Consider the following 27504-nt stretch of genomic DNA (forward strand, 5'->3'; position numbering starts at 1 on the left):
TCATTAGATTGAAAAACGAAACAAGTGAACGAGAAGACAGTCGAGTGCCCGATCATCACTACTCCATCACTACCAACTGCCGTGCAGCGAACCAGAGTTTCAGATCTCCATCCGCCTCCATGCCGTCGATAGCCGGCTCGCCTTTCCGCCGGCGTGACGTCACTGGGATTTAAGACCGAGCCTTCTTTATTGCGGGCCCGCGCCGTTGGGCACCACACCCAGCACCCCTGCTGACTGCGCTCGCCCTGAGGGGGAGTGCACTCCAGTCCATGCCGGCAAATGGCGTCGTGGCCAGTGAGCGATCAAGCCGCAGAGTGACTGCAGTCTGGGGCTGTGTGATGAAGGCTTCCTAGGAGGGAAGTCGGAGGTTGGTGGAACTCACTGCGAGAGGAAACTCGGTCAGCGGGGAACAGAGAAGGTGGTTTCTGATCTGCTGACCGAAAGATTTTCCTACGTGGAGGATAAATACTGAAACAGGCTCAGTTGACCAAGTATGGAGTCCGTTTCAAATGTGAGTCTTTAGGCGTGCACTTGATTTCAAACCGAAACCAGAACAAGATCGTCTTCTGATGCACACTGGACAAAATAGCGGATGATCAAAAAAGTCAGTATGAATTTGAAAACCGAATAAATCACGCAATAATGTAGAAAGTGAGGTACAAATCGACACACATGCTTGGAATGACATGAGATTTTATTAGAACCAAAAAAATACAAACGTTCAAAAAATATCCGAAAGATGGCGCTTCATCTGATCAGAATAGCAATAATTAGCATAATTAGCTTAACAAAGTAAGACAATGTAAAGATGATGTTCTTGACAGGAAATGCTCAATATATTCACCATCATTCCTCAACAATATCTGTAGTCGAGGAATAATGTGAACAGCACTGTAAAGCATGTCCGGAGTTATGGTGAGGTATTGGCGTCGGATGTTGTCTTTCAGCATCCCTACAGATGTCGGTCGATCACGATACACTTGCGACTTTAGGAAACCCCAAAGCCAATAATCGCACCGACTGAAGTCTGGGGACATGGGAGACCAAGAATGACGAAAGTGGCTGCTGAGCACACGATCCTCACCAAACGACACGCGCAAGAGATCTTTCACGCGTCTAGCAACATGGGGTGTGTTTTTTTCTTTAATAAAACCCCTTGTCATTCCAAGCATGTGTGTCAATTTTTACCTCTCTATCTACATTATTCCGTGGTTTATTAAGTTTTCAAATTTATACTGACTTTTTGATCACCCGGTATGTTACCCACTTAAAAGATCGTAGTGATCGCTTTGTATCGCTGAAGATGGCGAAGAACGTGCATTGGCTGCCAGGCGATTGTACAGATCGGTAAGGCGCGTCAACCTGTAGACCTAACAGAACGGCAGGAAGGAGTTATCGTCTCTGGACGTGTACTTGGCCACACCGAGAATGTAGCGGGCGGGCTTATTAGCGTGCAGGGCCAGTTTAAGACCCAAGCGGCACAAGTGCTTGGTTTAGAGGGGCGCCAGAGACATCCCAACTGCACAATTCGCAAACAAGGTAAAAGTTTACGATAATATTAGCAAGAACGTTTCAGTAAGCACGGGTCCGCAAACGAGCCATTTGCCGTGGTGATCCGAATAGGAAATGCTGTCCTAGTCAGTACAAATACACACCGAAGCGTCAAAAAAGTGGTATAAGCATGCGTATTCAAATACAGAGATATGAAAACAGGCCAAATACGGCGCCGCGGTCGGCAACGCCTATATAAGACAACAAGGAGGAGGATCTTAGTGTTTAACGTCCCAACGATAACGAGGTCATTAGAGACGGAGCGCAAGCTCGGGTGAGGGAAGGATGGGGAAGGAAATCGGCCGTGCCCTTTCAAAGGAACCATCCCGGCATTTGCCTGAAGCGATTTAGGGAAATCACGGAAAACCTGAATCAGGATGGCTGGAGACTGGATTGAACCGTCGTCCTCCCGAATGCGAGGTCAGTGTGCTAGCCACTGCGCCACCTCGCTCGGTAAGACAACAAGTGCCTGGCGCAGTTGTTAGATCGTTTACTGCTGCTACAATGGCAGGTTATAAAGATTTAAGTGAGTTTCAAGGTGGTATTGCAGCCGGCTCACGAGCGACGCGACACAGCACCCCTGACACAGCGATGAAGTTGGCATTTTCGCGTAGGACAATTTCACGAGTGTACCGTGAATATCAAATCTCCGACGTCGCTGCGGCCAGAAGAAGATCCTGCAAGAACGGGACCAACGGCGACTGAAGACAATCATTCAACGTGACAGAAGTGCGACCCATCCGCAAATCGCTGCAGATTTCAAAACTGGGCCTTCAACAAGTGTCCGCGCGCGAACCATTCTACGAAACATAATCGATACGGACTTTCAGAGCCGAAGGCCCACTCGTGTACCTTTGATGACTTCACGACGCAAAATTTACGTCTCGCCAGGTGGTCGAGCAGCTGTTGGCATATAGCTTCCCATTTTTGCACCAGTGCCTGTCGGAGCTCCTGAAGTGTCGTAGGGGCTTGAAGACGTGCAGCGACACGTGGACCGAAAACATTCCAGACGTGCTCGATGGGGTTTAGGTCTGGAGAACAGGCAGGCCACTCCATTCGCCTGATATCTTCTGTTTCAAGGTACTCCTCCGCGATGGCATCTCGGTGAGACCGTGCGTTATTATCCATCAGGAGGAAGGTGAGACCCACTGCACCCCTGAAAAGGCGGACATACTGGTGCAAAATGACGTCCCGATACATCTGACCTGTTACAGTTCCTCTGTCAAACACATGCAGGGGTGTACATGTACCAATCATAATCCCACCCCACACCATCAAACCACGACCTCCATACAGGTACCTTTCAAGGACGTTAAGGCGTTGGTATCTGGTTCCTGGCTTACGTCAGATGAAAACCCGGCGAGAATCACTGTTCACACTATACCTGGCCTCGTCCGTGAACACAACTTGGTACCACTGTTCCAATGACCATGTACTGCGTTCTTGGCACCAGGCTTACGTGCTCACCTGTGACCAAAGGTCAGTGGAATACACCTTGCAGGTCTCCGGGCGAATACGCCATGTCTGTTCAGTCGTCTGGAGACAACTGTTCCCGAGCAAGGCTACCTGCAGTACTGCGTGGCCGTCTTCGGGCACTGATGGTGAGATATCGGTCTTCTTGTGGTGTTGTACACTGTGGACGTCCCGTACTGTAGTACCTGGACACGTTTCCTGTGTGATGGAATCGTTGCATAATCTTCACATCTCACTTTGTGACACACGGAGGGCCGTGCTACGACCTGCTGTGTTTGACCAGCCTACAGTCACCCTAATATTCTGCCCCTCATAACGTCATCAATATGTGTTCTTTGAGCCATTTTAAACAGACAGTCACCATTAGCACCACTGAAAACGTCTGCACACTTACTCGCTGCACCGAACTCTGACATGCACCAACACACCTCTGCGTATGTGGTCTGCTGCCAGCGCCACCGTTCGAAGACCGCAGGTCAAATGCACCGCATGGTCATACCCCGAGGTGATTTATACCCGCAAATCGCCCACCAGAGCGTTGTTTCACCATGTATCAGCATTATCCTTAATTTATGAGCATGAGTGTAGATAATTACTTACAGTTATTCGATTTTCTGACTGACAGCATTTACTCTCATCTGATCACACTGGAGGTCGCGCTATAACTTCGTTCATGAAAGATAAACAAATTTTCACATTACGAAGTTTTTTCTTCATACTTTTCATGTTCTTTGCACTAACTGCTGTGGAGCATCATTATTCTTCTGTCACTAACTGCAGAAATTTTATAGTGAACTGTGATTGAGAGTCTTAAGTACTTTGTGTTCACTTTATATCTGTTCCTGTTTGGTTTGTTAATGTACATGTTGCCAACCTAACGGAGTACACACTGAAAACTAACGTTTGTTTATTTCTGTTCTCTTTAACTCTCTCTCGCTCTCTCTCACTCTGTGTGTGTGTGTGTGTGTGTGTGTGTGTGTGTGTGTGTGTGTGTGTGTGTGTATGCGTGAGAGAGAGAGAGAGAGAGAGAGAGAGAGAGAGAGAGAGAGAGAGAGACCACAAAAACGTACTTGTTAATTAGCGAATGTTTGAATGTTAAATGAACGTAAGTATTAGGTATCAAGGGAAAAGACGAGAAAATCATGACTGGAATCTTCGATTACCACTCTCCAGCACTACCGATGCTTTTTTTCCCCATCTTTAGGTATTTTTCACTTAACGGAAATGCACTCAGGACACGCACCATTGTTAAAAAATTGCCCTCAGTTGGTAACTGAACCTCATCCACCCATATTGTAAGCATTCTACCACAGACGCACGTGGCCCATCAACAAAACGGTCCATAAATTACTGAATTAAAGACCATCCTAAATTTCAGAGTCGATTTTGTGGCGCATCGAATTGCTTATGCTTTGGCTGACTGATATTTGAGTTCTGGACATCACGAACAATAATTATTAAAAAGTTACAGAAAACAGATTGCCATGCCGTCTTATTGTGAATTTAGCCTATAACGGACCATCGTCATTGTTAACGCGCCTACAAAATAAATTCTGCCGAGAAGGGACACGCTTAATTTGACCTCTAGCTAGGCCCACGATTCTTCTTTCAGAGAGAGTCGGACTGATTACGGCCGATATTAGTTGACTGAGTGTTAAGGAGAACATTACGTGATGGTAGACTATGAAATATGGAAGAACTCCCCTAAAATGCGTGAGAATTAATTAAGAAACATTTCAAAAAACACTTCGGCACAATTTAAAAATTTACCGCGGCAATGCGAAGCACCTACCTTTGAATGTACGTAGCTGGCATCTGTCGCAAACGATCATCGAAGTTAAGATGTCGAAGTAGCAACTGTTTTGCTGTTGCTAAGGACGTAGGAAACTATATTCTTTCGATTTCGGAGATAGAGCTAAGTTAAGTCCGATGGGTGTTAAAAGACGTGGAGGTAAACATTGTTAATTAAGATATTCAAAATTGTGTGCTAGAAGAACATTTACTGCTTGAATTTATAAAAACTCGTCGTATCGTACGCTAAACGTAATTTTTGTAGGACAAATTTTCGACACATTCCGAAAGAAATGCCACCAGCAGGTGAGAGTCGTGATTATAAATGAACTCATGCTGTTAGATTCATGTCTAAACACAGTTCGAAAATAACGACGTATTCTGGGAACAAGCGCCGAAAGTAGGAAATAGTCATGATTGTGAATGTCACCGCGGAAGGATCGCCCACGCTTTTGCTGCGTTTACACACAACAGAACTTCCGACAGGCAGAAAACCAATTTTCGGAAACCTTTTTCCCCTGTCACGTTTATATGTTATGTCTGAACTGATTACGCTAGCACTATCAAATATCGATTTCCTAAGCGTCGACTGTTTTACACGAATGGTGTCTGTAAATCGTCTGCGCCATGAACCGAGGTTATCAGTACAAGAGTAATATTTTTAACACAGAGAGTGCACAGATTCTTTGTAGACGTCATTGGAGTCATGTGGAGGAGGAGGAGTAGGAGAAGGAACGTGAGATTACACAAGAATCCTTCAGAAATAGTATCAACGCAGATTAATGCCATAGAAAACGTTACATTAAACCATTGAAATTACGTGTGTTGTAGAAAAAATGCGAAATAGTTAACGGTGAAAATAATTTTCTACTTCAACTTTCGGATGTTTGAAATGTTTTGAAAAGTTCCGAACGAGTAAAGTAACTTTTGCATTCCTCCACACAGAATTAGGGAATGATTTGTCACAAGCCTTTGTTTGTGTACCAAAGCCACTGTCACTAAAAAAGAGTGTGGGTACAGCAGATGACGAATTAGCCAGCTACGCAAAATACAGGGTTGTTAACAATCAGATCGATTTTTCTAACGCAGCCAGTGTATGGTAATTTCTGTGCCGCTTTTCAATTAATAAAGAACAAAAAATGTGCTTCTCAGCAACTGCATAAGGGAAATGAATAACTTCCTACTTAGTCGAATACTCCTTTTTTCCATATATACCAGATTGTGAATAATTAATGAAACGGTAATAAATGGTTATTAGCAACCGCAGACATTTGCCTTAATGTTTCCCATTTCAGTAGTTGCTATATATCAGGTATTTATTAATATCTGCAGTAGCTTATGTGAAGCATTTCCAGGATTTTATTAGACTGCCTACAAGAGCTAATCTCAACAAAATATCATTAATGAAATGTGAAATGCACACAGTAACAAAATTTTTGCGAAATCCATTTCTTTCAAAATTCGTGGTACAGAAAACAAAAAATTGGCTGCGACGCATGCGCAAATATTCATTTCAGTGTGTCCAGGTCATCAACTCAAAAATATAAACATTTCTTGCCGCGCGAAATTAGCTGAGCGGTCTTAGGCGCTGCAGTCATGGACTGTGTGGCTGGTCCCGGTGGAGGTACGAGTCCTCCCTCGGGCATGGATGTGTGTGTTTGTCCTTAGGATAATTTAGGTTAAGTAGTGTGTAAGCTTAGGGACTGATAACCTTAGCAGTTACGTCCCATAAGATTTCACACACATTTTTGAAAGATTTGTTTAACGACAAAATAGTCTATTTCCCATTTTTCTGTTGCCACCTGAGCAACGTCAGTACGTTGTTACCCGTCGTCTTGAGCGGATGCAAACTTCAGTCCATCGTGGAGTACCGTCGGTAAGTTCGTCAAAGACATGCTGCAAATTGCCCAACTCTTCAATGGCGAGTCAGCCTAAGCGGCACAGAGTACGTGATCGTTGTCCGAAAACAGCTACTTTCAGTTCCACGCATGTTTGTCTGCATTCATGGCAGGGGAACAGGCAGACCCCAATGTGGTGATCATAGCTTTCGGAAGGAACGTGATCACGAGAACAGCACGATGATCACGTGACTTACCATCCACTGAGATGAGATTTCCTTCTAAATGTTGGCGATATGACCCAAATGTTGGTTGCAGAACCTCATCCCCGTACCGTAGAGTAGTGAGACTGGCCTCAACAACCGAGAGATATGCACAGTGGAACCATGTATTGCAACCTCAGAACATCACTCCAAAATGTTCAAATGTGTGTGAATTCCTAAGGGACCAAACTGCTGAGGTCATCGGTCCGTAGACTTACACTATCTTGTACTAACTTATGCTAAGAACAGCACACACACCCATGCCCGAGGAAGGACTCGACCCTATGATGAAGGATGCAGGACGTTAGCTACGGAGTGGACCAGTAGTGTAGTACGAGGCGGGCATACAGGCCCACCCAGTAAGGTGGTGTAAGGCCGTTGCACTCGACGGAGATTACGTTGAAGAATGGATTTTGTAGCCAAACGAGTGTGTTGGAATCCTGAATAAAACCGACCTGATTTCAGAAGAAAAAAGATGTGGCTTTGCTGATTCAACGTCCCTCGCATATTCTTCTAGCAGCAACATAAAATTCCCTTCCAGTCACTCCATCGCTGACACTATTCATATCGACATCAGGAAAAGTAGACCAGATAGCAGACGAAAGCTTCCTTTTCAGCTAACGCCGAAGAGGAGAGCGAATCGACCACTACCAATTCCGTTTGCTCATTCGATGTTACCGTTTACATTGAAGAGAATTCTCGTTCCCTGATTATTGTTTGCCTGTTTTCGCTCCTGTCTAAAACATGCTTACGAGAATTCAGTAACAGCGCAGTCAGGCTACTTAACGAGGACTGGATAGTGGTTGCAGCGTGAGAGTGCCAGATTGGTGGAGCGCGGTGAGCGGCGGGCCTGCCTACCTTGACGGAGTCAGCCTCGGAGCGGTCCATGACCTGCAGTATGAGCGCGGCCAGCATGTTGAAGCCCTGGCAGTAGCCCACCGCCTTGTTCCAGCGCGCGTAGGCCAGCAGCACCCGCTTCAGCAGCGCCTGGTTCTGCTCCGCCTCTGCGCCGCAGAACAGCGAACAACCGGTGCGGTGCAGGTCCTAAAACGACCACACAAACACCTAACTGTAATGTCCCAAACGTAAATAAAAAATAATTTTTTCATACTGCGGGGCCACAGACATAATATATTACTTAAAGTCAGTACCGCCATTATACTGTTGTTTATTTTCAGTGTTACATTTACAATTACACAATCATGATTTCGGCTTCAAAGTGCCATTTTCAAGTGTTTTAAATGTTATAAGTTGCCTAAGATGGTATACTGACTATACCGTTAGACACACTGTCTAAGAGTCGACATTTCTAGCAGAGCCTACTGCTATGTTTCATAACTGACTACAGCATCTTCGTAGTCAAGATGGCGTACTCAGTAATGAAACAAAGCAGTAGGCTCTGCCAGAAACATTGACTCTTAGACAGTGTGTCTAATAGTGTATTTTAATGCGACAGTATGCCATCTTAGGCAGTTTAAACACTTAAAACACTTGATAATGCCACTTTGAAAACACTGTAAGTAAACAACATTCTAATGGCGGTACTGACTTTAAAGAAATAAATAAAACATGACAGGAAATTTAAATAAAAGAATGACATAAATAAAAGAATAACGCTATAGTCCGTTTAGTTCGCATCATCGGTAGGGAACAACGAGGGCTCCAGTAGGAGTAATCCGTCCACGTACGAGGGCCGTTCCATAAATAATGCCTCCAATATTTATTCATGGAAACTACAGGAGATACATAAATCACAACAGGACAGCTACATAGAGCAATATTTCAGCTACGTGCTGTCATTTTTCCACACTCACTTTTGCCAACGATGTACCAGAGTCTACATGCCGCGCTTCTAAAAATCGGAACCAATCGAGGCTGACCACTTCCTTACACCTTTGGCAACAGCATCTCAGTCTTGAAAATATTCGCCACGTAGTTCATCTGCCAGAGGCCCAAAGAGATGGAAGTCTGAAGGCGCTAAATCGGGACCGTACGGTGGAGGTCGTAAGACAGTCAAGCCGAGTTTTGCATTGGGATGTGTGGTCGCAAAACTGGAGTGGAGCCCGGCGTTATCATGTTGCATATGAAAGTTGATCTTCTTCTCAGGCCTCATCCTAGAAATTCGGGCTTTCAGCTTAGTCAGTGTCGTAGCGTGCTGAATTGACAGTTTCTTCAGGCTCCAGGACATCCAAAGAAAACCACATCCTGGCTGTCCCAGAAGACTGCACATCACTTTGCCTGCAGACGGTCGTGTCTTGAATTTATTCTTTGACGGAGAATTTGCTTGGCACCATTCCATGGACTGTCTTTTGGATTCCGGTTTCTGGTGGCGACAGCACGTCTCATGTCCGGTGATGCTATTCAGAAAATTGTCACCTTCAGCTTCATATTGGTCGAGCAGGTCCCGACAAATTTCCATTCAATGAGCTTTATGTTCTTCTTTGACTTTGCGGTAACCAAGATGTTAGAGCATTGTTTCCAATTTATTACAGCCGACATTCAGCTTTGCACAAAATTCTCTGGTCGTTATCCGCCTCTCGGATGAGATGATCAAGACGCTCTTTATTGCGAGGTATGACAGCTGTGCACGGTCGATCGGGCCGTGGCTTGCCAAGCACACCCTATTCACCCCCTTGAAAATGCCGTACCCATCGCCTCACATTGCTCACTGCTATTGTATCATCTCCATACACCTTTAGCAAGCGTCGGTGGATTTGAATGGGTGCAATTTCTTCAGCTGCGAGGAATTCAATCACACATCACTGTTTTATACGCGCGTCCATGTGAGACTATTTTAGAACGCTCTTGGTGCCGACTACAGCAGAACAACTGAACCACCTGCAAATGAAACAGGAAGGTTCAAGCATTAGCACTACACCAACGACGTCTGGCGCGGACATCGAAAGTCGGCACAAAAGAATAGGAGGGACTACTCTCGGATTCTCTCTTCCCGCGCCCGGGTTCCCGGGTTTGATTCCCGGCGGGATCAGGAATTTTCTCTGCCTCGTTGTGACTGGGTGTTGTGTGATGTCCTTAGGTTAGTTAGGTTTAAGTAGTTCTAAGTTCTAGGGGACTGATGACCATAGATGTTAAGTCCCACAGTGCTCAGAGCTATTTGAACCAATTTGAACAACTCTCGGAACCACCCTCGTATAATACCAGACAGTCAAAAAAGTCCAACAAAGGTTCAAATAAATCAAAAGATCAAAAGCTGTGATCATACATACACACATACAATGATGATCCAAAACATTATGACTACCTTTTTAATAGTGTGCTGGTGCGCTTTATAAGTAATATGGCAGCGATTGTGTGTGATTTTGGTTTTACAAATATTTGGTAGCTTTCCGTACGTACGTGGTACCAGATGTCTAAACACAGGCCACGACGTTACGTAAGTTAGCGGCAGGTGGTTCGTGGGCTTGGATACAGACCTTGTTAGTATCCTAGGCGAATTTGGTAGCCAGAACACGAAAGCGCTATTACTTTCACGCTTCTCAAGATTCAGACCTTCTGACTGGCGCTTATCCTGCTGGTACACGCCTCCGCCATTGTGGAGTATGTAAAGCGTGGAGGGATGCACGTGGTACGTAACAGCGTTCACCTAGTCAACAGCATCCATGGTGGCTTCAAGTACGACCGTACGTCCCGTGGAAGGCACCATAGCAAATACTGTCCCCAGACTCATTCTCCACGTTGTGGTTTATGTTTCGAGCAGCCGGTCGTCTGGCTGACAGCGTGTCCGGAAACGACCATCGACCTGATGTAGCAAACGACTTGATTCATCCGACTACGCGACACCTCGACACCTTGAAAGCTTCGGAGCATGGTCTACACAATCGTTTCAGGATGATGAACAGATTGAAAGAACGTATGATTAGATAAAAACATATTCAGGTAGTTTAAACAGGCAAATATTTTATTGCTATTGTGGTCTGGGATACGACAATAAGAAAAGAAAGGAAAAATACTAGGATTTGGCTTAGGGGAAAGGCATGAAAGAAGACGCGTGCTCGAATTTTGTTAGAAAGTACATAGCTAAAAGTTAGTTTTAAAATCATTAAACAGGGTTGTATACGTGGAACAGAGCTGAAGAAAGCGGAAGGTTTCAGATACCACAGGCTAACATCTGGCACCTGAACAACACGATGTATGACATCTCGTAAAATCGGGTGCACTGCCGGTGGTCCCTGAGACAGGGAACACCTGATGAAGACGTCGAGTTACGACGTCGAAATATCGTGTTGGGAAGACGCTGACCACCGGCATTACACCCTATGTTACGAGATGTCAACAAATCGCCGGGAAAGTCTTAGAAATAACACGATGTATGCTAGTTTGCATGCTTTTATTCAGCATTCTAGCAGTTACACCGTTTGTTAATGTACCAGCATTTCACATTTGCAATGACTTGTCTCGCGCTTTCATTAACCTGTGATCTTACAGTGTTAATCGTTGCAATATAGTACTGGACAAATGTAATCCAGAATTTCATTACTCTACATGTATGTTGATACTATTAATGTCTGGTTCAGGTAAGTATTGTTACTCTGCTTCTTTATTTGATATAATGTCAATGAACTCTGATCTCACTTGTTGCCAGAATCTAATTCATTTTCAATGTTCAGCCTGTTTGCTGTTTTTCTTAATTGGAGTTGTAAGTCCTGTCCACCTCCTCCAGTCTCCCAATTAATCAATGACACCCCTGCAAATTTCCATGTTGGAGACAGCGGGAAATTAATTTAAATCCCAGTGGACTATTAATTTTATCCGGCCTGTAAACAAGAGCAAGCGCTTTATAAATTGCTGTCTGGGGCTGGCGACAAACAATGGGCGGGTGGCATACGTTCACGAACTATGTAACACTTTCTCGCCTAACACTTGGATGTAAAACATGGAATAGTCAAAATCTTAAACATGTATGAGAAACAGCAACTGTGTAGATCTGAAGAGATTGAAAAAAATCAGCCAACCAGTTGTAAAACAAAAGTTTACTATCCCTTGACCTAGGTTTCTATATTTTTAAAAATATCTTCTTCAGTAAGAGTGGTCCTTGTTACATCAAGTGGTAGTACGAAGGTCGTTCAAAAAGTTTTGCACAGTCAACTCGAATTTTTTTTTACTTTTTGGCAGGAGGAGAATTAAATATTTTGTGAGCATACTTGGAACATTTAGTTATAAGTTGGTATATAAAAGTATTTTAATTTATTTACAAGTGAGCCATTATGGATCGTGAAGTAGTCGTCAGGTAGCGACAACGGTCGGTGATGGAGCTCCTTTTCAAAATCGGCCATGAGTTTGCCACATCGATTCACAGGAAGTTGCTCCCTGTTTATGAGGACACAGTGAATCGTAGAAGTATCCAGCGGTGATGCAGAGGTTTAAAGAAGGTGATTTCTCTACTGGACAATCCATGATGCGGTAGACCATCGACGGCAGTGTGTGATGTGAATAAGGAGACCATTGATCAAATCATCCAAAATGACAGATGTGTGATGACATCTTGCTGAAATGACTTGTTTCTCATTGGGTAGTGTATCACTGGTACAGTCACACGTCTGTCATTCTGCATGATTAGGTCAGTGGTCTCCTTGTTCACATCACACACTACCGTCGATGGTCTAACGCATCATGGATTGTCCAGTAGAGAAATCACCTTCTTCAAACCTCTGCTACCACTGCTGGATACTGCTACGATTCACTGTGTCCTCCCCATAAACAGGGAGCAACTTCCTGTGAATCGATGTGGCAGAGTCATGGCGGATTTTGAAGAGGAACTCCATCACCGACCATTGTCGCAACCTGACATTTACTTCACGGTCCGCTACGGCTCACCTGCAAATAAAAGAAAATACTTCTGTATACCACATTATAGCTAAATGTTCCAAGTATGTTGACAAAAAATTTCATTCTCCTCCAGAAATAATTAAAAAGATAGAACCGACTGTGTTAAACTTTTTGAACGCCCTTTGTGCATTAGTTTAGCTGAAGCCGAGCGGCTCTTGTCACATACAAATTTGACGAAACAAGAATTATCCCAAGCCATAGCTCTAGATATCAGCAAGATTACATTTATCTTTCTTCAGAATGAATGCTCTCTAGTAAACGCCCACAGGTAGAAGCTCTTGTCAACATAGAATTGTAACAGGAGTCACAGGACAAAATATTTGCGTAAGTTACGTGTACTCGTACATCATGCCAGAGACAAAGACCTTACAATTTTATGTTAACAAGAGTTTCTACCTGTGGACATTTACTAGTGAACATTCATTCTGAAGAACGCCAAGTGTAATCTTGGTGCTATCTAAAACCATGGCTTGGGACAATTCTTGTTTTGTCATTTATAAGTGACAAGGCACACTCCATCTGAATAAGATATTTTTACAAGTATCGAAACCTAGGTCAAGGGCTAGGAAAGTTTTGTTTTGCTACTGGATGGCTGATTTTTTCAACCGCTTCACATGGGACATTATCACAAATAACGTTTGGCAACTGGAAATGGCCATATGACATTGTCTTCAACAAATCGTTGTGTATAGTGGTTACAGTGGGTTTCGGATGAAGATCTACGGATTACCTCTGAGACACCACCAATGTTCACGAAAAAAAAAAAAAGAGAGGATTATTGCCAGGGTGTACACGAAAGAAGTCAATGGTACAGGAGCAACATTTATCGCGAAGTTATAGTTGATTTCTGTTGTTCAGTTGTTGTAGCCTGTTGTTCCGTACGCTGCGCAGCGAAGCGCATCTGATGCAAAACCTTCTGAGCTTGCGGTACGCTTAAGACAGGAAAAACAAAACACTGACACTTCCTGGAAGAACAAAATTATGTGGCGGAAGAGGTCTCGAATCTAGAACCTTCGAGTTAGTGAGAAAGTGCCCTACCGATTTTTTTTTCCCTTGACCGACTGAGTTATGCAAGCACGGCTCACGACGCGCCCTGACAGCTTTAATTCCGCCAGTACCTCATATCATACCTTCGAAACTTCACGCAAGTTCTATATACCTTACGCCATTAACACTCCTGGAAGTTTGAAAGAAAGAGAGAGGTACTGACCGAAGTAGAGGTCTGAGGGCGGGTCGTTAGTCGTGCTTGGATATAACTCTGTCTGCAGGGCTCTTCTCCGCAAAAGGCAAAGGTCTCAGCTTTAAGTGTCAGTCCGCTGCAGAGTTTTGCTTATCTGCCACAAAATCAGGGAAATCAGGGTACACTCTGCTACATAGTGAAAATTCAGGAGGCAGATAACACTCGTTACAAAGCAAAAACTCTTGAAACACTATGAGGAACGTTGAGTTTCTGCACATCAGTGAAATTTCTTATTATGCTATGGGAGCGTTGTTCTTGTTCGGTGGCTGGTGCCCTAGGACGTAATTAGAATGTCGCTCGTAGGGGTACGAATTAACAACAATCCGCTGCCCAGTACAGAAGTCTAATGGCCACACCCAGCCATTCGCCGTGGCGCTGGGGCAACGTTGGGGTGAGCAGTACGGCGCCGATCTGCGGCCTACGGCCTCCCAGAGTCCGCGTCGCAAAGCTACGGCGGGCGGCTGCGGCGTCTGCCACAGCAGTTCACGCAGCGGAGCAGCACGCCTATAAAGAAGGGCGGCGCGAATGGTCGCACGGCTGTATCGTGGAAGCGCTGGAACGTCCGAACTGGCAGACACCTGAAGATGCCAGCTATTCCGCTAAAATATACTACCAAAGATTTCCACTAAATGAAGAATTTAGAGATATTCTTCAATGACATATCAGCCTTGCAATTACAGCTATCATGAAAGTAATCAACGCAAATCATGTCTTTCGTATATTTTCAATTTTAATCATTGTAATTTTTAACAGGAAGAAATTTTTAACAAGTAGAAATCGAGGGCTTGTGACTAGTCACTATTTCACGTTGATACAAGCATCTGACGAATTTATCGTTTTTCTCACGTTCCCGACTCTATCTCCGAGCGATTCGGCAAGTTTCTGCCAGTCATATTTCTTTTCCGTTAACATATATACTGCGGATCTCTTTGATCTCTCTCTATATTCTGCTGTTAGAAACACTATATTCTTTTCACCTCACTTCATCCCTCACCTAACCCACGTCAGGAACAGAAGTAGACAAGATAATAGATGGAAGGTTTGCGTACCGCTAGCAGCGATGCAGAGTACGCGAATTTTCTGTAATGGTTCGCTAAAAGTCCGACAGCTAGCTCTCTATACTGTTAAATCAACTGCTGGGAAAGTCCGTGAATTTTTAAAGACAATAACACGTACTGAAGAAACAGTAGTGGATTAAGATAGTCGATATTTGGTAACGTAAAATGCCCTACCATTAATAACGAAACTGAAAGGCCATACGTTTTAATTCTAGTTGACACGCAGAGAGTATCTACGGACATTTGTTACAGTGAGTACCGTAGATCAGTAGACGTGAATAAGATATTCGTGTTAAAGTAAAAAAAAAATGAAATTTTAAACACTCTTTTTTCTCAAATCATGTTTTAAAGAAAACACTCGAAATTCAATGGAGCATCTTGTTAGAAAGAATTAGTGGCACCCTCACTGATGCAACACAAGGTCACTCGGACGAAACGGCACTATTGGACACTTCGCGATCTTAAGATGTTTTGCGATTTTTCTTTACTTTTTTGTGAATGAGTCTGATTTTGGACCTGCCACCAGTTACCTTCGATTGTGAAAAGTAAATGTTTCCATATGGGAATTTAAGGAGATGGGAACTGGATAAACCGACTTAACCAGGGGTTGTACAGAGTTTCAGGGAGAGCGTAAGGAAACAATTGACAAGGGCGGGGGGTGAAGATATACAGTAGAAGAAGAATGGGTAGCTTTGAGGGATGAAATAGTGAAGGCAGCAGGGGATCAAGTAGGTAAAAAGACGAGGGCTAGTAGAAATCCTTGGGTAACAGAAGAGGTATTGAATTTAATTGATGAAAGGAGAAAATATAAAAATGCAGTAAATGAAGCAGGCAAAAGGGAATACAAACGTCTAAAAATGAGATCGACAGGAAGTGCAAAATGGCTAAGCAGGGATGGCTAGAGGACAAGTTTAAGGATGTAGAGGCTTATCTCACTAGGGGTAAGATAGATACTGCCTACAGGAAAATTAAAGAGATCTTTGGAGAAAAGAGAACCACTTGTATGAATATCAAGAGCTCAGATGGAAACCCAGTTCTAAGCAAAGAAGGGAAAACAGAAAGGTGGAAGGAGTACATAGAGAATCTATACAAGGGCGATGTACTTGAGGACAATATTATGGAAATGGAAGAGGATGAAGATGAAATGGGAGATATGATACTGCGTGAAGAGTTTGACAGAGCACTGAAAGACCGGAGTCGAAACAAGGCCCCAGGAGTAGACAACATTCCATTAGAACTACTGACAGCCTTGGGAGAGCCAGTTCTGACAAAACTCTACCATCTGGTGAGCAATATGTATGAGACATTCGAAATACGCTCAGACTTCAAGAGGAATATAATAATTTCAATCCCAAAGAAAGCAGGTGTTGACAGATGTGAAAATTACAGAACTATCAGTTTAATAAGTCACGGCTGCAAAATACTAACGCGAATTCTCTACAGACGAATGGAAAAACTGGTAGAAGCCGTCCTCGGGGAAGATCAGTTTGGATTCCGTAGAAATATCGGAACACGTGAGACAATACTGACCCTACAACTTATCTTGGAAGCTAGATTGAGGAAAGGCAAACCTACTTTTCTAGCATTTGTAGACTTAGAAAAAGCTTTTGACAATGATGACTGGAATACTCTCTTTCAAATTCTGAAGGTGGCAGGAGTAAAATTCAGGGAGCGAAAAGCTATTTACAATTTGTACAGAAACCAGATGGCAGTTATAAGAGTCGAGGGACATGAAAGGGAAGCAGTCGTTGGGAAGGGAGTGAGACATGGTTGTAGTCTCTCCCCGATGTTATTCAGTCTGTATATTGAGCAAGCAGTGAAGGAAACAAAAGAAAAATTCGGAGTAGGTATTAAAATCCATGGAGAAGAAATAAAAACTTTGAGGTTCGCCGATGACATTGTAATTCTGTTAGAGACAGCAAAGGACTTGGAAGAGCAGCTGAACGGAATGGACAGTGTCTTAAAAGTTGGATATAAGATGAACATCAACAAAAGCAAAACAAGGATAATGGAATGTAGTCGAATTAAGTCGGGTGATGCTGGGGGAATTAGATTAGGAAACGAGACACTTAAAGTAGTAAAGGAGTTTTGCTATTTGGGGAGTAAAATAACTGATGATGGTAAAAGTAGAGAGGATATAAAATGTAGACTGGCAATGGCAAGGAAAGCATTTCTAAAAAAGAGAAATTTGTTAACATCGAGTATAGATTTAAGTGTCAGGAAGTCGTTTCTGAAAGTATTTGTATGGAGTGTAGCCATGTATGGAAGTGAAACATGGACGATAAATAGTTTGGACAAGAAGAGAATAGAAGCTTTCAAAATGTGGTGCTACAGAAAAATGCTGAAGATTAGATGAGTAGATCACATAACTAATGAGGAAGTATTGAATAGGATTGGGGGAGAACAGAAGTTTGTGGCACAACTTGACCAGAAGAAGGGATCGGTTGGTAGGACATGTTCTGAGGCATCAAGGGATCACCAGTTTAGTATTGGAGGGCAGCGTGGGGGGTAAAATCGTAAAGGGACACAAAGAGAGGAATACACTAAGCAGATTCAGAAGGAAGGTTGCAGAGGGTACTGGGAGATGAAGAAGCTTGCACAGGATAGAGTAGCTTGGAGAGCTGCATCAAACCAGTCTCAGGACTGAAGACCACAACAATGACAACATTAACAACTGCGTGATGAGGTAATTTTCCCTTTTCAGACAAAATTTTTTTATTGGAGTTTGTGAACATTTTGCAAAGTTGCTCTTCTTTGTTTGTTAGCACTCCGAGATAATCCCGCTGGCTGAGTAACTTCTCCTGGTTAACTGAATTTGGCTGCTTGCTAGATAACGGCGGATGTGGTGATAAAGGCTGACTACTATTAATCTGATCTCTTCCATATAGTGCAACTGGAGCCAAGCTTTTGTCGCTGTTTCATAGAGTTTCTGTATATATAGAACGGCATCTGGTTTGTTCTTGTAATGGATTGCAATGTTACCTGAAAATGCTAGAAAAGGATGGCGAATTCTGTTTTGGAGTCATCTGTCAATATTTACGCTTTTTTTTGAAACTAAATTAACGAACAATGGCGATAATACATAATATGCTTAACCCCTTTTTTTGATTTCCAATGGTTCTTTCGTTTCTACAAGAGGTACGCAAGAAATACGACGAGAGGGCACCGCCACACAGGCACAACCACTCGCCTGGCGCCACTCAGTTCCGAACTTCAGCCTCCAGGTGGCGCGCACAAGCCTGGACAACTGTCTGCTTCTGCACTACATTCATCGGCATATCGTACTCGGCCACTGATACTGTGCAAGCACACAAAGAGAGGGCTGTCAACCAGCGACTACTTAGCTTCCACCTAGCAGTGGCGGAGATAGAAATCCTTTTGGCGGCAGGTAGAAAGATGACTCGCTACGGACACTCGTGTGATTCAGATCCTGCGGTCAGACAGTAGAATTCAGTATCTGTAGCTACTGAGTACAGCTCTACGAGGTCCGTTCGGAAGACTACATTCTGTCTTAGCAGTCACTGTTTATGGAGTGAAACGGCAGTAACACGAGTGTCTGTATAATTACAAGCATCCTTAGTGACAATATCAAAGGCTGCCAGGAGACAAAATGGTTCAAATGGCTCTGAGCACTATGGGACTTAAAATCTGAGGTCATCAGACCCTTGAACTTAGAACTAGTTAAACCTAACTAACCTAAGGACATCACATACACCCATGCTCGAGGCAGGATTCGAACCTGCGACCGTAACGATAGCGCGGTTCCAGAATGTAGCGCCTAGAACCGCTCGGCGACCCCGGCTGGCCATCTCCAATATAGCCAATAAAGGGTATAATTGTGTATCTGCCCATTGTGATAAAAATTTTAGATCAGGAGTAAAAAACTTAAACGGCAGATTCAATGTGACGAAAAAGAATTTAGAAAAAGTTAATGAAGTGGACGAAAATGTGTCGGTGAACATTTATAGTCTCAAAGGTAAAGTTTATTAAAATGCCTCTGTTACTGTCTTTATTACAGAAAGCATAATATTAGTAACAAGAACCGAGAGCTTTGTAAGTCTACTTAATTTTTTCCTTTCGTGCTTCTTGTTCTATATCTTCATTTGTTTCATCATCTTCTCCCTCGCCGACATTCGTATCTCCTTCATCGTCCTCAGCATCCGATCCTCGTAATCCTCTGCAGCAGGTACTAAGAGGGCAACAGCTTCTGACGACAAAGTTTTCACTATCCTCCCAGATGATTTCCATGAAAAGAATACAGAGGTCGGTTGTTGCATGGAGTCTCCGGAACACATTCCTCATACTTCCTAACGAGAAGACTTTCGGGCAAAGCTTGGACGTTGTAGGCGCTACAGTCCGGAACTGCGGGACTGCTACGGTCGTAGGTTCGAATCCTGCCGCGGGCATGGATGTGTGTGATGTCCTTAGGTTAGTTAGGTTTAAGTAGTTCTGAGTTCTAGGGGACTGATGACCATAGATGTTAAGTCCCATAGTGCTCAGAGCCATTTGAACCATTTTTGAAAGCTTGGACGATATTGCCTTCTTAAATTGTTTGTTGACTCCTGCGTATGTTCAGACAGTCGGCGAATTTTTAAATTGTAGTTGATATATTTTTATTCTGCAATAGCTCATTAGCAGCGTTACAGAAATAACGCGTCTATGTATACGTCTGCATATGGGCTTTATTCGGTTTTTAGTAAAATTTTCAATTCTATTTTGTCAATGTAAATTTTTGCAACTGTCGCTTAAGAAATGGCTCAAAGCCGGAGATGCCGCTGATAGCTGGATCCTAAGGCTGATTGAAGGAGATAATAATACATACTTACGGACTGAATGTAACTGAAAGCAGAATGTCGTGCAATCTAAAACTTATTCCTTTTATCGCTCTGATTTTCAATTTCTTTGCTTGCATTCCGATAAGAAGTTAATCAATAAAACCAATTCATAATTAATGATTTAATAATGAAATAAGTGTTTGTAATTCAGTACACACTTCCTGAAACAGATTCCATTTATATTTCATCATAACAACGCAATAGTTTTCCAGCCCCACAGATTGGGCGTGCGGTTCACAAATGAATGACGCGTTGTATGTGAAATTCAACCTTCGGAAGAAGGTTCATTACTCTAAACTAAACTTCCTAAGTTCGAACCAATTGTTTTTTAAATTTATGAGTACTTTTTTAGGATTGTGGCCCACTGGGCGTTGCTGAGTACAAGGGGTCTTAACAGCGGGACAGTCAGAGAGAGAGAGACGGACAGAAACACAACTATGTGATCCCATAAGCGTTTCGTTTTTACCGACAGAAGTACGGAACCCTAAAAGAGCAGTAGCAAACTTGTGTAGTCGCTTTGGCAAACAGGTAGCGAAAACCGTCTCTGAAAGTTTATACACCGAAAAGCCAAAGGAACTGGCACACCCGCCTAATATCGTATAGGGCTCCTGCGAGCTCACAGAAGTGCCGCACCACGACGTGACCTGGTCTCGACTAATGTCTGAAGTATTGCTGAAGGGAACTAATACCATGAATCCTGCAGGGCAGCCGATAAATCCGTAAGAGTAAAGGGGGTTGGAGATCTCTTCGTAACAGCACGTCCCAAAGCATACCAGATAATGTTCATGTCTGGGGAGTTTGGTGGCCAGCATAAGTGTTTAGGAATTCTGGACTTGTGGAGTGTCACATTGTTCTGCTGGAATTGCCCTGGTTCGTCGGAATGCACAATGGACATGAATGGATGCATGTGATCAGGCAAGATGTTTACGTACGAGTCACCTCTGTGAATCGATCTAGACTTATGAGGGCTCCCATATCACTCCAATTGCACACGCTCCGCACCATTACATAGCCTCCACCAGTTCGAACAGTTCCCTGCTCACATGCAGCGCCTATGCATTCGTGAGGTTGTCTCCATACCCGTACACGTCCAACCGTTCGATACAATTTGAAATCAGATTCGTCTGAGCAGGCAACATGTTCGCAGTCATTAACAGTTCGGAACCAAACGAGTCGTAAAGCTTTGTCTCGTGCACTCATCAAGGGTACACGACTGGGCCTTCGGCTCCGAAAGCTCATGGCTATGATGTTTCATTGAATGGTTCGCACTCTGACACTTGTTGACGGCCCAGCATCGAAATCTGCAGAAATCTGCAGAAGGGTTTACTTCTGTTACGCTAAACGATTGTCCTCAGTCGTCGTTGGTCCCGTTCTTGCAGGATCTCAGATGACGGAGATTCGATGTTTTACCGGATTCCTGATCATCATGGTACACTCATGGAAAGGTCGTACTGGAAAATCCCCACATCATCGCTACCTCGGAGATGCTGACTATAACACAACGTTCAAACTCCCTTAAATCTGGATAACCTGCCATTTTACCAACAGCAACGATCTAACAACTGCGCCAGACGCTTGTCTTATATAGTAGTTGTCGACCACAGAGCCGTATTCTACCTGTTTACATATACCTGTATTTGAATACGCATGCTTATACAAGTTTCTTTGGCGCTTAAGTGTACTACGGGCTTAGCGAGAGGTACTGCAGTGGCTTTAACGTGGCGCCGTTTTTGTTTCAAAGTTGCGCCGTGTGTCAGTCAAGATTCGCGGACGCTGCGGATCGGTCCTCAGGGCCTCCGGAGTTGTGGCCCGTCAAGAGGAATGTGACGTCAGCGATGACCTACAACACAAAGGAAGCGTGGGCGCGGAAGCGAGCTGTCACAGCAGCGGCCGCAACTCTGCAGACAACAGCAGTGGAGGGTGGAGGGTGCTGCGAAAATACACCGGCTGGCTGGCTGCCGCGTTCTGCGTTCTCCTACCCCCCCTTCCCCCTCCACCCCCTCGTCACTGTCCGACGCTTTGAAGTCGCTTTGCACGGCTCTCGCGCGCACTGCGACAGCGGGATTCTTTCCGATGTTTTGTGGGAAACTTGCGAAGAATGCGCTTTGCTCGACAGTTACAGAGACTTGCATGCAGAACATCCACGGCTTTGCCAGATACCACGTGTCACTGTCGGCGAACTGAGCGAAAATGAAGTGTAAAAAGAGTGAGCAAAAGTTTGTTTACAGTGTCGTATTTGCTACGCGGATTGTTTAGGGAGATCTCTGATCGTGGAGTTGTATTACAGTTGATTACTGTTAAAATTTAGCTTCGTGTAGAACAATGCCGCTGCTGAAATGAACTTTCTAGGGGAGCCTTAGTAAAATAAATACGAAAGTTGTTGTAATGCTTTTGTAGCAAAAGATCAGGTTCTATCTGCTTCGGTGTTTGTTCATTCAAATATCGCGACATAAAATGTGTCAATTGGTTCCAAATGTAGTGGCTTGAACACTATTGTATCCAAGGTGTGTTTTCAGGACCTTTTGAATCAGTACGGCGGACACAAACGATGAGGAATCGAGGAGAGGCCGCCCAAACCATGACCAGTATGAGTAAATAAATCGAAACCGTGTTTTCACTACAAAGTGGGAAATCTTCTGACGTACTCAGCAATTCTTGAAGTTTGTGTGTGGCAAATTATAAGACCAGCTTTCTCTTTTTCAATGAACTAAATATTTTCATCTATGGCACTGGAAGGACCTTCGAAAAGGATTTCAGTGACGTAATACATGTGGAACGCGATCAAGTACTAGCAAGGTAACAATGTAAACCACTTTCCCACCCTCTGGGGGATACATGTCACAGACGTCTACCTTACTGTACAAAAATTAAGCAAACAGGTAATTCAGTTACGATTCGTGTTTGTATTATTATGACTTACCGACAGACAGTACTGCATGCCATGCAGGGCTTGCAGTTAAAGACTTGGTGTTAGAGAGTATATACTAAAATACGACGGCTTGCTGAAAAGTAAAGCTCCGATTTTTTTAAATGTAAATAAAATAAATAAAACAAACTTTATCTTTTAAATTTTTATCCTTCGTGTCAACTATTTATATCTCAACATAGTCATACTGGGGACTAACATATTTCTCCTAGTGAGTTTGTTGATACCGTCACTGTAGAATGTTTGTCTTTGTTGACAGATGCACACACAACCTCATCTCTGTTCCACCGCTTTATCACTACAAACGTGAAGTCCTCATAGGTATTCTAAGTCTTGAAAACAGATGAAAATCGCATGCAGCCTAGCCGAGACTGTATGGATGATTGTCGACGACAGTGAATCGAGGGCGTGTGATTGGTGCAGATGTCGCAGCGCTCGTGTGTGGTCTGGCATTGCATTTCTGAAGCAGAGGGTGCTCCGTCGAAGGACAAAGTCTTTGAATTCGAAACTCGACTGTTGCGAGCTATTCACCACGCGATAGTTACGTTATACACCGCCATGCTACACTCTATAATTCGGATCCCTCTAATGCCAGACAGCTGGAATCTGCTTCGGCGAAGCGGGAAATTCGACCGAGTAATATAGATGACGTGTGATGTCTCAACCAATAATGAGAACCGAACAAAAAATTCCCAGGCAGTACTTTTCATCACGTTCTCGTATATTTATGAATCATATACTATAAAATTTAAATTACCAGGACGCATTTCACGTATTTCCTACACTGTCTTAAAAAATGATAGCCATTTTTTTTTGGAACAGTTAATTTCGACGGGACGCTCCCTGATACTACATGCACCGTCCGTGTCTAGTACTAACAGTCATTCCTGGTCAGGTAACACTGCTACGGCCTGGAGGGGCTTATAACGATAGTGGGCGGCTTGTCAGTGTTCTGGCTGATCAGTGTATTCATGCTGAGAAATTGGTTATTTGCAAACGCAGAGTGCACTTCGTTGTTACACGTTTCCTCCAAACGACTGGACCGATTTCAACCAAACTTGATACACATATTCTATACTATCAGGCAAGAATCGACGTCTTTGTAAGAACCACCTCTATATCACAATTAAAGGAGATATGATGACATAAGCAATGAGAGGCGTGAAAATTTGTTACATGAAGCATGATCTATAAATTTATTACTGCCGTGCTACTAAGTGTACTCACAATGAATTTCGTAGAAAGTATCCACATATGCCGCTAAATGTACCTACAAAGTGATATCACACATAGTTCAATAGTTGTGGCGACATAAACAGTGACGCGTGAAAAATTGCAGAATTGTGCATGATGTTTAAATTTGTAACTTCTTTGCTACTAACTATATTCGTAACATATTTTGCTGACAGTATCATATATGCTCCTCAATGTACATACACAAATGTATCATTTTTCGAAACATAGCTCAAGAGATACAATCTCATAAACACTGAGATAAGTGAAAAATACATAATACATGAAGTATTAATACATTATTATTTGCTGCTAAGACACTCCCAAAGTAAACTGCAGGTAGTTTCTGACACTTGGCAGTGCTTTTGACAGCTTTCGACTGTGGAGCACAAACGGATGTAGGTGAAAACAATAGCTATGTATAGAGCTATTAAGAGGCATTGCCAGAGAAGTGTTTACAAAATCGTACTGCATATGCAAAGCAGCTGTGTCCAATGTACAGAAACTGTATGGTATCGTCTCATACCGTGTCCACTTCAAAATTTTGAAGGTATTTTAATGAATAAATGGAAATGAAATATTTTCTATATTATAATATACAGTTCATTTTTTGTTTTCATTTCTAATAGAAATTGGCAAAATGAGTGCCTGGACAATGCTAGGTTTCTCAGCTAGTCATATAAATATATAAAGAAGCTTGTATGTTTGTGTATTTGGGATCTCTCAATAGATTTCAACCAAATGTGGCACAGAAACAACAGATCTCACAAGTATCAGCTGTGTGGTATTTATAACCTCCTTGCTCCAATAGGAGGGGGGATATGGGCAAAAACGTTTTCTTCTCAGCCCCTGCCAAATATGCTACTGTGCATCACAAGCATGTTGTGTGGGAACAATATCAGCCTGCTGAATCAACCCTCATTGTAGGACAGCTTATATATCAGGTGCAAAAAATGCTTTTCTAGGCCCTACTGTGTTATATATGGACAGAGACAGTGAAGGGGACAGAGAGATGATGAGGCAGGTGTAAGGTGTAAGAGGATAGTGAGCAGCTGGGAAAGAAAGAGGGGAAGGCAGAGATGAAAATAGACAGTGGTAGAATGATATGATCAGAGGGAGATAGATATGGTCATAGAGAGGGGTGAAGGAATTTTCTGATGAACGTCAGAGGAGGAGATGAAGAGACAGGGAAGGTGGGGAGGCAGAGAGAGGCAGATAGAGGGCAGATGAGAACACATAAAAGGAGGAAGTGCTGGACACAGGGAGGGTAAGGAGGAGCTGTGTTCAATATATGTGTCAAATGAATATGTGGGCAAAGCCACGGGGAGAAGTCTAATGTTCTATAAATTAGGACTTTAATTGCATATTTTAACACTGACAAACTTTACAATTTTATATCTTACATGACTGGGAGGTGAATGTTACTAAAAATTGGAAATAGTGATTGTAACTTATAACGATATTTTACTGCATAATTTTTTAGTTTTTCTTAGTTTAATGAAGTTCATTTCAGGCTATTTTGGTGAGTTAGTTAATAGCTCGCTGTTGGGCTATCTAAAACAACGAACACACACAGAAACACACACACATACACATACACACACACACACACACACACACACACACACGTACGCACACACACACACACACACACACACACACACACACACACACACACACACAGAGCAATGTATCTAAGATAACTGTATGTGTGAAAACCAATAGTAATTCCAAGAGTGTACAGATGACCTGGAACAAAGTGTTCGAGGAACCAACTGCTGAGTGGTAACACTGGACATGAGGCCGCTATTGTGGAGTGCTTACATTTGGGCGTGTCACAGGGTGCCCTGTGAAGAGAGTGAGCCATTTCGTAAGTTTACTGCCGGGTGGTAGAGCAGTGCAGTTTTACTGGCGGTGCCAGGCAACCGGGGGCGGACTGCGAGCAGCTCGCGTCACAATCGTTGCCGAGAGACGAACGTGAAGGACGGCGGCTACCGCCAGCTCGCGGTCAACAACGGCGTTACTGGAAGGCCGCAGTTGCCATGGCAGATCACTTCTGAACTGCCTGTGCGTGAAGAAACGGAAGACATCTGAAGGTAACGATATTGCAAGGGATATGATATAACGCCTCGTATGCTTTTCCCCTTTCATCGTGAATTGGAATTCGTAAGGCTTTCAATAAAACGTGAAGTACCGGTAATAACTCAAAGATTAACCTCAGCTTGATGTTTAACCTCAGATTGATATTATGTTAGGCACTGATAAGCTAGAGCGTACATTAGAGCCTGCATTCTTATGTTTCTCCTTCTATAGACGAGTACGAAAATTTTTAATAATCGGTCTTGAGTTGTTTGCCTTGATTAACAGTCTGTAGAGAAAGAGTGTGTTTTAAGAGTAATGATCTAGCATTATCAAATCATTAAGTAAATGAATGGACATATGGTAATAATGTTAAAGGTTAGTTAATTTTATAGGAAGAAATCTGTATAAAGAATGAGAAGTTTTATTCGTCGTATACTTGGACAGGTAGTGCAAGACTGCTGGTGGATGTTGTATTTAAGAGTTTACTATTATTTAAAGTTAAATACTAGTACGGTCTGAAGTTGTGTTTCCAGATCCTGTGCCAATTCTGCAGTGAAATGATATTGTATAACACTTCTCCACAGTTATCGCTCAGAGAAAAGGCATGATGGGATAACGACTTACGTTGGAGGAAAAGTAATAAAGAGAGGAACTTGCTAGGAAAAAGTTGCAGTTGTTCTGCTTCACGAAAAAGGAGACAGAAAAAAACTGGAATCCTCTGAACTTCCTCTCCATAGCGAATAATGTATCCTGTAAAATTAACACCAAAAAGTTTCGATTTTACACTCAATGAAGAAACAAGCGTACAACTAGCCCTATGTATAATATCCACCCCTAGACTAAGTTTATTCCTTTAGTCGATTGAACAATGGTGTTTAAGAATTACCTCCTTGTTTGTGTGAACAAGGGGCGTTCAATAAGTAATGCAAGACATTTTATTCTCGGCCAGTTTCCGTTGAAAAAAATGCGGAATTTGTTGTGGGACCTCATAGAGTATTCCCGCTTAAGCCCCTATAGTTTCATGAGATTCCAGTTGGTGGCAGGGCTATGTGTAGCTCTCAAAACGGAGATGCGTTCCAAGTAGAGAGCTGTCACAGAGTTTCTTTTGGCGAAAAATCAGACCACTGCAGATATTCAAAGGGTCTTGCAGGATATCTACGGATTACTGACACTGAACAAAAGCATGGTGAGTCGTTAGGCGTGACGTCTGTCATCATCGCAACAAGGTCGCGCAAACCTGTCCGATCTCCCGCGAACCGGCCGGCCGTACGCTGTTTTGACTTCTGAAGTTCTGGAACGTGCAGACACTCTCATTCGAAGTGAGTGACGGATCATAAACAAACACTTCGCTGCACAACTGGACGTCT

At 43.2% G+C, this 27504-nt stretch overlaps 1 protein-coding gene across 1 annotated transcript in view; it reads right to left on the reverse strand.

Annotated features, from left to right (window-relative positions):
* The window catches only part of LOC126334525 (uncharacterized), a 1455833-nt gene that overhangs the window by 242622 nt on the left and 1185707 nt on the right, over window positions 1–27504 (reverse strand). The window contains exon 6 of the mRNA XM_049996880.1: window positions 7775–7960. Coding sequence (XP_049852837.1) covers window positions 7775–7960 — 186 coding nt within the window. The remainder of the gene's footprint in view (window positions 1–7774; window positions 7961–27504) is intronic.

This window comes from Schistocerca gregaria, chromosome 1 (assembly GCF_023897955.1).
Source record: "Schistocerca gregaria isolate iqSchGreg1 chromosome 1, iqSchGreg1.2, whole genome shotgun sequence".
In the NCBI taxonomy this organism is placed as follows: domain Eukaryota; kingdom Metazoa; phylum Arthropoda; class Insecta; order Orthoptera; family Acrididae; genus Schistocerca; species Schistocerca gregaria.